Source organism: Myxine glutinosa, chromosome 8 (assembly GCF_964187855.1).
Source record: "Myxine glutinosa chromosome 8, kmMyxGlut1.1, whole genome shotgun sequence".
In the NCBI taxonomy this organism is placed as follows: Eukaryota; Metazoa; Chordata; class Myxini; order Myxiniformes; family Myxinidae; genus Myxine; species Myxine glutinosa.
In genome coordinates this window covers 47757116-47767115 of record NC_136268.1, presented here as the reverse complement: position 1 = coordinate 47767115, position 10000 = coordinate 47757116, and the positions used below count along the sequence as shown (strand labels likewise).

The window sequence follows — 10000 nt, the reverse complement described above, 5'->3', positions numbered from 1 at the left end:
GCAGAACAGCGGTCCATAATGTGGTACATCAACGCAATGCATGCTGGTTCTGGGAATCTCGGGCGCACAATGGCCACCTCACGCACGCTCCCATCGGCACCCAATGGCGCACAGGTCATGTGGGAGACAAAAGAAAGACAATTGAGCGAGGGGTAAGGTCACAAGGGTACACGTCAATAAGGCAATGCAAGGTGAAATGCGTACGGAGGCCGAAGTGAGAAAGCTCGTTCCTACCGTACGTCACCCCCCTGTCACCTACCCTACCCTTGTTCTCACCCCATATGTACAAAAATCTACACATTTACACATTCGTCACTACTGTCACGTCTTCCCCATATTTCCCCTATACCAAATTCGTCTCCACAATCCCTTTACTTCAAAATTTGCCATCACCAATTCATCATCAATCCTCATAAGGAGGGAGAGATGGAATTACGCACAATGTCACACCCACGTCATGATGCGTCTCACAATCCAAACATTTGCATCATAAAAAATAATCAAAACATGGCATGGTGTGGAGTACCTGTCACCTCAGGTGAGTGGATGCAGATGGTGCGAGGAGATCCTTCATCCTACCTATCCTCTAAATGACTTTAACACACTTTACACTACCCGGGGTCTTTCCCTGCCAATCCATTGGCCAACTTACACTACGGGTTCTAATAACCAATTCCCATTGGCCAAACTGTGGTGCTCCTTAATTTGGGGTCTCACTCCCCCGATTCATCTCCCGGTGCTCTAGCACAATTTCTGGGCTGCGACGTGTACCTCTCCCAACAGGTCTACCCACCTGCACACCTCCACCACTGTAGTTGCCACCCGAGCTTACCTAGCTCCTCACCCTAACCTAACTAACTGGGGACAGCCCCTCTCCTGGCTCTGTCACCCCTTGGTGCCCTCTGGCACTGGGCTACCCGGGTCCGTCCTCCGGATCCTCGGGCCCCATCCACACAACTACTACCGGCTCCCAGAGCCCACCTGCGGCCTCACCTGGCCGACATCCTCACAGTGGTGGAGTGCCCAAACCAACTACACACACTAACAGGCTACACGCCCAGCCATTTCCACAACACCAACGCACCCATCCACATACCATTCTGTCACCCGCACCACAGATGCCAATATCCAACCACAATTTACCTGTACCCTCTACCTAACACTTACACTACCCGCCCCGGGTATCCGCGATGGGGGTCCACTCTTCCCCCATTCACACCTTCGCACCATCCACTCCACTCCACAATTTCCACCATTCTCACTCCACGACCATCCATTTCAATCCTCCAGACCATTTATTCCATACACCTGTCTTTCATTCACCTGTCGTTGCACACCTGTGCAATCCTACCTGGTGCCACCTGCACCCTCCTCCTCTTCCTGGACCAGTTGGTCAACACAACACACAATCACCACTACTCCCTCATACACTGCTCCACACACCTGTTCAGTTGCACACCTGTGCAATCACACCTGTTCAATCACACCTGTTCAATCACACCTGTTCAATCCTCACACACACGGCATCATCTCAGCTAACTACTCCCCTCTGAAACTTGCGCTTCCCAGTCGTCCCTTTAAACTATTGCGCTCCCACGTCATTATCATCCATACTAATCTACCTGCGTCCCCACTACAGGTATCAGTCACTAACTAACCTTAACGTCACCTAATGTCATCTTCGCTAGGGCCCTATCAATATAACCTAACCCACCCGGGCTAGTTTTCACTGCCATACACCCCATAAACTATAGCTCCTTTGCCCCCACCTGTGAGGGATGGTGGATTTGCCATCCCACCACATCGGGGGTCTCTCACTACCAATTTCGCTCGTCCAAATCCAACAATTCAAAAATTTTTCATTTACTGCCAATTCTATTCACTTTTCTAAATTTCGTTTTAAATCACTATCACTATCACCATCACCCGTCTACTTATTACATCCTCTCGGTGCGCCAATTCACATCTACAGCCCGGCTTCGTACAGCCGAGCACTGAACGCGGATTCTTTTGTGCTGGCGGCTGGATGCGTCCCGCATTCGGGGCAGGGGCGGGGGCTTACCCGGGCCGAGATCCCACGCATCACCTCGGCGTGGAGCCATCCAATGTCCCGATCTCGACCTGCCGGCACGTCTCAACAAAACGTGGTCGCCATAGCGACCCTTCCTATCCAGCCGCCCGCTCCGCCTAGTGGAGCCCGGCCGCGGCCGTTCAAAGCGAGGCCCAGCACGCACCGAGGGCCCGATTCGGCTATAAGTCGTTCTAAACTCTACCCCGTCTAACGTCGATGCTTCACCTGGACGCTTACACCCCGCAGCCCGTTCCTTGCTCACACATCCAGCTGTGCCCATGCTCCTCGTACCTTTCCTTACACACCCAGGTACACCCATTCCACTCACAGCCTTGGTCACACACCTGACCACCGAACACTTTGGCACACATTCGTTGCTCGCACACCTCACCAATACACCGCTTCGCGCCCCCTCCTCGGTCACCTCCTCTGTGACAATCACAGGTGTGCCCTCATTCGCACACCCAACCACGTGCCTCACCACCAACTCCAGCGTGCATTCCCACTCACGCTCTACCATTCCAGGTGTGCATCCTTCCATCCCAGGTGTACATCCTCGCTCACCTGTCACAACCAACTCACGCTCCGTTTCACTCTCACTACTCTCACCTCCACTCTTGACAACGCACTCTTTCCTCATGCACCTGTCCGTTACACACCTTTCTCGCGCACACTCTCCCGTTACACCCTCTGTAACACTCACCACAGACGTACGCTTTCTTGTTACATCCTCTGTAACACTCACCACAGGTGTACACTCTCTCGTTACTTCCTCCGTAACACTCACCACACCGCGCTTCCATGTACCCCCTCGCACACGCGCTCCGACCGGCTCACTCCTGACGGCACACTCACCCCTCGGCGTGCACTTTTTCCTCACACACCCCATGGTCGGACATTCTCGCACACCTCTTTTTTCGCACACCTGACCTGTCACACACTTCACCAACGGCCTTTCACGAACACCCGGATCCAAACCAATCCCCAAGCCGACTGAAGCTTTCCTCACATCATATACATTGCCACTCACCTCCGTACTTCGTCTCCGCCCCTCCTTTGCCACCTGCAAACTCTTTATTTGGTTAGTGAGCACTTCATCATGATTTGAACACAGACCTTGTACATATTCCATGACTTCCTCCTTTATCTCCCTTTTAGTTTCCCTCCGTCTCTTCTTAATTTCACTCACCCCCTCTTCCACCTCCTCTAATTTTTCCTTTACCTCCTTCAGCTCCCGGTGCGCCCCCTCTATTTCTTCCTCCATCGCTACTTTAACCGTTTCTATGTGCGTCCTTACCTCCCGGTCCTTCGTCTCCATTACTTCTGTCACCTCTTCCAACCTCTTCGTCAATCCCTCATGTACCATTTGACATTCCTTCTGTGTCGCTATTAATTCATTTTTAATGTCCTTTTGTGTTGCTTTTAAACCCCCGATGATTGCAGTGTTCTTTTCCACTTGGTCCGCTAGTTCCTTTTGTCCCACTGTCAGCTGTTCTACTCCTTTCGTCAGATCTTCCATTCCCCCCTGTAACTTTGCCGTATTATTTCTCACCTCTTTCTCTATACGCTTTTCGCCTCGCTTTACCTCCTCGCGTAGCCCCGAGACCTCCTCACTCACCCCTCGTCGTATTTCCTCCATCTGGTTCCCCATCTGTTCGATTTCCCGAGCGGATTGTTCCCCTATTTCCCGCAATTTGTCCTCCATCCTATTTTCTAACCCCATTAACCCATTTTTCACCCCCTCTAACTGATTCTCCTGGGCAGCCATTCTGTTTTCCACCCCCGTTAACCCATTCTTTACCTCTTTTATCCCGTTGTCTTGTCTAACCCCTCAAAATTATTGTCGAACTTCCCAAATTTCTTGTCTAACTCCTCACCGGTACCCCTCGCTTCGTCCCTCATTACCCCCATTTGGTTTCCCATTACCCCCATTTGGTTTCCCATTACCCCCATTTGGTTTCCCATCCCTTTGAAATTATCGTCTGTTTTTACCATAAAGGCCATCATCTGTTTCATAAACAGGTTCCAATTCATTGGCATCTCGGGTTCGGCTACCACGACCACGGCCGCGGCTAAATTTGGTGCCGCTACACCCACGTGCGCGAGGACGCCATTTCGTGCGCCTGATACCCCCTCAACCACACCTTCTTTACTCTCCTCCACCCTTTCCTCCACATACATTTCCCCGAGGTCCTGGGTCGATTCCACCCTGTCTATCTCTCCCACCGACATCCGATCGCCTTGATTGTCCATGGCGCGATCTCAAAATTCGGGTTTTGCTTTATAAAACAAAATAAATTTCGGCAGCTTGTAATTTTGAGCGCGTTAAGCGCGCTTCGGGTCCGATTTCGGGTCCGATCTCCCTCCTCGACACCAATTGTTACTCTAATAGTACAATTGGTGTTCCAAAATTTGGGCCTAACAAATTTAGTCCCAGGTCCGAATTCCACTCCTCGACACCAATTGTTACTCTAATAGTACAATTGGTGTTCCAAAATTTGGGCCTAACAAATTTAGTCCCAGGTCCGAATTCCACTCCTCGACACCAATTGTTACAGACGCGGCTTTTAGATGTTATATTGACCGAGCGGTGGTGTATTTAACCGCGTCCGAACAGTTACTCCCCGATTAAAACCCGATTCCACCCGACGTTGACCAGATCGCCCCACAGATATTCAATCGGGAAATCTCTAAAGCGACCGAAAGAGAAGGAAAAAGAAGAAGAAGAATACGGAGGAAGAACAGATTTATTATACACACACAGCAATGGATGGAAGAAGCAGTAACACAGCGAATGGTTAACTTACACTATTCATTTTTACTTAGCCCCAGGACAAACGAACAGGACAGGACGTTCACACTTACACAGGGGATAATTGCAGGCAGGTAAGGCTTGAGATAGATCGCTTGGTCGGGAGCGCGCAGTTCGCAATCCCTCGCGGTTTTGGCGGGAAACCCTCCGTCGTGCATCCACCGCGGTAGACGTCCCGCGCTGGTTCGGCACACCTGCTCCCCTTCTTGGGGCGGGGCCGTCTCCCTCCTTTCAGCGCGTCTCTCCAAAGCTGGTCTCCTTGCCGAGTACCTCTCCTCTTTGGCTTGGAGCGTTTCGCATCTCACCGCCTCTCTTTGGTGCAGCCTCGTTGCTCCTCTCCCAGGGTCATCTCCAGCTCATCTCCAGTCATCTCCAGTCATCTCTCATCTGGTAAAGCAGTCCCTTGCAGTCGCTTTTATCACCTCGAGCGAAATCAAGCCGCCGACTCCGAGGGCACGCCTACCGGGTCACTCACCGCGGTGTTGATTGGCTGTTAGGGCTGGTTCACTCCTTGCTTCTTATGACGAGGTGGAGACACGCCTTTCTTCCCCAACCTTACCTCGTGGCCAATGGTGGTTTGAAGAAAACCAGCCAAAATGCGGAAGGCAATTGGAAGGGAGGTTTTGGGGAAATTGGAAGGGCCTACGCTTATTTTGTTTGATACAATGCAAAGTCAATCTAGTGGGAAAACACATACTTAGCCTACATGGAATAAGGAAATACACTATTTAAAAGATATATCGTGACCTGCGTGTATATTTCATGCAATTAACTAGGACGCTGACTGCGACCATTATTTACATTACAGGGTGGTACCGTACGTTTGTAACGTTCACATTGTAACGTTTCCATTGTAACGTTTTCACATTCATTACACTTCCTCCAAAATTGTTACACTTCTCAAAAACCGTTACACTTCTCAAATTCGTTACACACTTCTCAAAATCGTTACAATATATATATTGTTACAGATCGCGGTTTAGATGTTATGATGGGCCGAGCGGATGGTCCAACCGCGACCGTTACAGGATCCCCAATTGGCCCGATTCCACCCGACGTTGACCAGATCGCACCACAGATATTCAATCGGGAAACCTCTAAAGCGACCGAAAGAGAATGAAAAGAGAAGAAGACAGAGTACGGAGGAAGAACAGATTTATTATACACACACAAGCAAAAAGAAAGAGCGACCAAAATTATTTACAGCAATGGATGGAAGAAGCAGTCACACAGTGCATCGTTAGCTTATCCTATTCAATTTACTTAACCCCAGGACAACGAGTAGGACAGACGACGTTCACACTTACACGGGGGATATTGCAGGCAGGTAGGGCTTGAGGTGGATTGCTGGAGAGGGAGGCAGGGTCGGAGGCAGCAGCTCTCAATTCCTCGCGTTTTTGGCGGGAAAACCCTCCGTCGCGTATCCGCTGCCGATGCTGTAGACGTCACGCGCTGGCTCGGGCACACCTGCTCCTCTCCTTCTGGTGGAGCCGTCTCCCTCCTTTCAGCGCGTCTCTCCAAAGCTGGTTTCCTCTCCGAGTACCTCTCCTCTTTGGCTTGGAGCGTCTCGCATCTCACCGCTCACCGCTCCTCTCGTATGTCGCCTCTTCGCTCATCTGCTGAAGCAGTCCCTCCCAGTCGCTTTTATCACTCGGGGCGGAATCAAGCCGCCGGCTGCGAGGGCACGCCTACCGGGTCGCTCACCGCGGTGCTGATTGGCTGTTAGGGCTGTCCGATTTCCCCCCTTGATCATGACGACGTGCCACACCTGTGAGTTGGCGGCTCCTACCCCCCTTCTTCTCCGAGATGAGCACATGGGCAATGGCGGCTTGCGGGATTGAACACCACTCGCACCGCTTTTGAAAGGAACTTTGGGAGAGCGGAGATGATTGGGGGAATTGAAAGGGCCTACGCTTATTTCGTTTGGTACAATGCAGAGTCTAGTGGGAAACACATATTTAGCCTACATAGAATAAGGAAATACACTATTTAAAAAGATATATCGTGGCCTGTGTGTAAGTTTCATGGAATTAACTAGGAGGACGGCTGCGACCATTATTTACATTACGAGGGTGTTACACATAACAAAACCATACTTTTCACATTCGTTACACTTCCTCCAAAATTGTTACACTTCTCAAAAACCGTTACACTTCTCAAATTCGTTACACTTCCTCCAAAATTGTTACACTTCTCAAAAACCGTTACACTTCTCAAATTCGTTACACTTCCTCCAAATTGTTACACTTCTCAAAAACCGTTACACTTCTCAAATTCGTTACACTTCTCAAAACCGTTACAATATATATATATATATATATATATATATATATATATATATATATATATATATATATATATATATATATATATATATATGTATATATATATATGATGCACCTTCCCAGCGCAGAGCAAGCCAAATTGTTGGGAAGATTTATGAGCAACCTCTGCGCATCGCACCCACAGTACCTGCGTGAAACATGGCACGGTAACACAGCTCCTTCCAGTCCCCACCAGCTCCCAGGAGTGCGTCGTAAGCGATCATTGGAGCATCATGGCCGCGTCGACCTCCCCGGCCTTCTGAGCTCCATTGCTTATATGCCTTGGAGGGCAACAAAAGAGCGCATGAACAGGGATCTAAGTCACAATACTAGCAATGTTGAAGCTTTGTTGTTTACAAAAGGACTGTATACTTAATTGTGTGTGCAAAAGTGACATTATATTTTGCCCTCCGCCAGGGGTGTTTGTAACCAGCTGTCCTGCTTCCAATTATGGATGCGAAAGAGCCCACATGCCATCTGAGCTCATATGGCGATCAACACCTGGCCATCAAGCAGGCAATGTAAAGACTGCAGGTGCCCATGTGGGGCTTTGGTTCCATAACTGTGGAAGGTGAAAAGCATGTGCGTTGCCTGCAGTGGAAGTATGAAATACCTTCATCAAACTGATTAGCAACAGGTACTAGTTCTTGTTTTTGCTTTGTGCATCGTGAGTCACCAGCAACTAAATAGGGTGGCACAGTGCAGGTTCCAACACAGCAGTTAAGTATGGAAAGGGAACCAAGAATAGCTTGGGCTGCCTTACATGCTTACAGGAGTGTCTACGCTGACAGCTCAAAATGAAGTCTTTGCAAGGAGACACAAATACAAAGTGTCCGCACACTGATGAAAGATTAAAGGCTAGATCGCTAAATGGCGAAGAGTATACCAATCAAGAAGTTGCTCTTGGAATAACCCACAGGCTGAGCAAATGTGAAGGTCGAAACCAGTGAGCCATGGACAAGTAGAGGGCAACCTGCCATGGCATGCCTTCCTCTAGGATCCCATAAAAATCCACACATACCGACTTGCCCAGACGAAATCCATTTTGATTCCCACAGGATTCCCACAGGTGGTGTTTGATCTTCGATTTTGAGATGATGAAACCGCTGCTTCTTGGGGTTTCTTTGGTAAAGTTGTCACGTGTGCTTGTGGTTTGGTGGTCGCTAGGTCTCCATCCATTGGCTGCTTTTAAATCGAGTTTGTAAGCATTCTCAAATTAAGCAAACAAAATCCTCCGCAGATGGACGCCATCGATCCGAGACGATCCGTTTCCGTATGACGAGTATGTAGAGGATAGGGGAGAATGAGGGCAACGATGGGATGGTCGTGGATCGAAAGTTCTATTTATCTCCGATATTCATGGAGATATACAGGAAATGATATTCTCACATCTCTTAAACCGAACTCGACATTTTTCGCAGTTTTTTTTCCAACCGCTGCGGATTTCCAATTCCCCTTTCGTGACTTTTTCCCCTGGAGTCTTGCACACCTTGTCATACCAAATACCGTAGGCCTATATCCAAATTGGACGAACCGTTCAGGTGTCACATGACAATTAATCGTCACGTGTTCTACTAAAACTGCAATTATTGCCTGGTGGACGGAGATTATGTTTTGACCCTTGTTGTTTGTCTGCGACCACTATGTCTGAAAAAGTTATGGAAGGATTCGGACAAAATTTGGTGGATAGGTTGGGTGCGTGTCAAGGCCGAATGGATTCAATTTTGGTGAAGATTCGAATCCGGATATGAGAGTTTTTTTTTTTTTTAAAGTGATTCTTCATAATTGAGAGAATTGCCAAAAACGATATTTCCAAAAGTTATGGACGAGTTATGACAAAACTAGGTGCATGAGTTGGTTCGGTGAAAAGAACAAGCAGATTCGATTCTGGTTCAGGTCCGAATCCAGACCTGACTCATCAGTGGGATACAAAACATAAACTGTTCAGCCTGGCGGAGATTATGTGCACTACCAAGTGCTGCTCTAGTTGTATGTAGGACACAGACATGTACAAAAGTGTTACATGCACTAAGGCATTGCTGGTGTAAAATAATTTCTCAATAATTTCTTCTGATATTTTAGCTTTTTGCCTGGAAAAAATTACATGAAATTAGATACAATAGTAATACATAAGAAACTGGAACGAGCAATCAAAGCTTGCATATCCTCACCCAGACTTGTTGTGGTTTTATAGTACGTACTTTGTAGACGTACTCACATTCTAATTGTACAATTTCTTTTGAGATACGAGGTTTAAAAAGGGGTGTACTACTGGTTAGCACTCGGTGGCGTTTGTGGCACATTATGTACAGACAAAGACAACAAACAAAAAAAGAAAGATGTCGTGCTGCATACGATACTTGCGGGGTCCCGAAAATAAATTTGACCTTAAAAATAATTAGTCGTTGAATTCAATGACCATTTCTTTATTCTGTTATTTCACCAAGTAACAAACTAATTAAATTGATGAACATACTTGGCGAAATAAATTTCTGTTATATAATGTAAAAAAAATTCATTGCATTAACAAAAAATTCTAATATTTATATAAAGAATTTCAAATAAAAAAAGAATAAATTTTTTAAATTAAAATATGTAAAATATTTTAAAATAAAATCGATATGAAAATATAAAAAACATATATATATATATATATATATATATATATATATATATACGTATATATATATATATATATATATATATATATATATATATATATATATATATATTATAGACGTACATTCTAATTGTACAATTTTTTTTAGAAATACTCGGTTGAAAAAGGTGTGT

At 47.0% G+C, this 10000-nt stretch overlaps 1 protein-coding gene across 1 annotated transcript in view; it reads right to left on the bottom strand.

Annotated features, from left to right (window-relative positions):
- The window catches only part of ADPRHL1 (ADP-ribosylhydrolase like 1), a 43631-nt gene that overhangs the window by 6072 nt on the left and 27559 nt on the right, over window positions 1-10000 (bottom strand). The window contains 2 exon segments of the mRNA XM_078783951.1: window positions 7356-7488; window positions 7709-7798. Of these exon segments, the coding sequence (XP_078640077.1) occupies window positions 7356-7488; window positions 7709-7798 (223 nt within the window).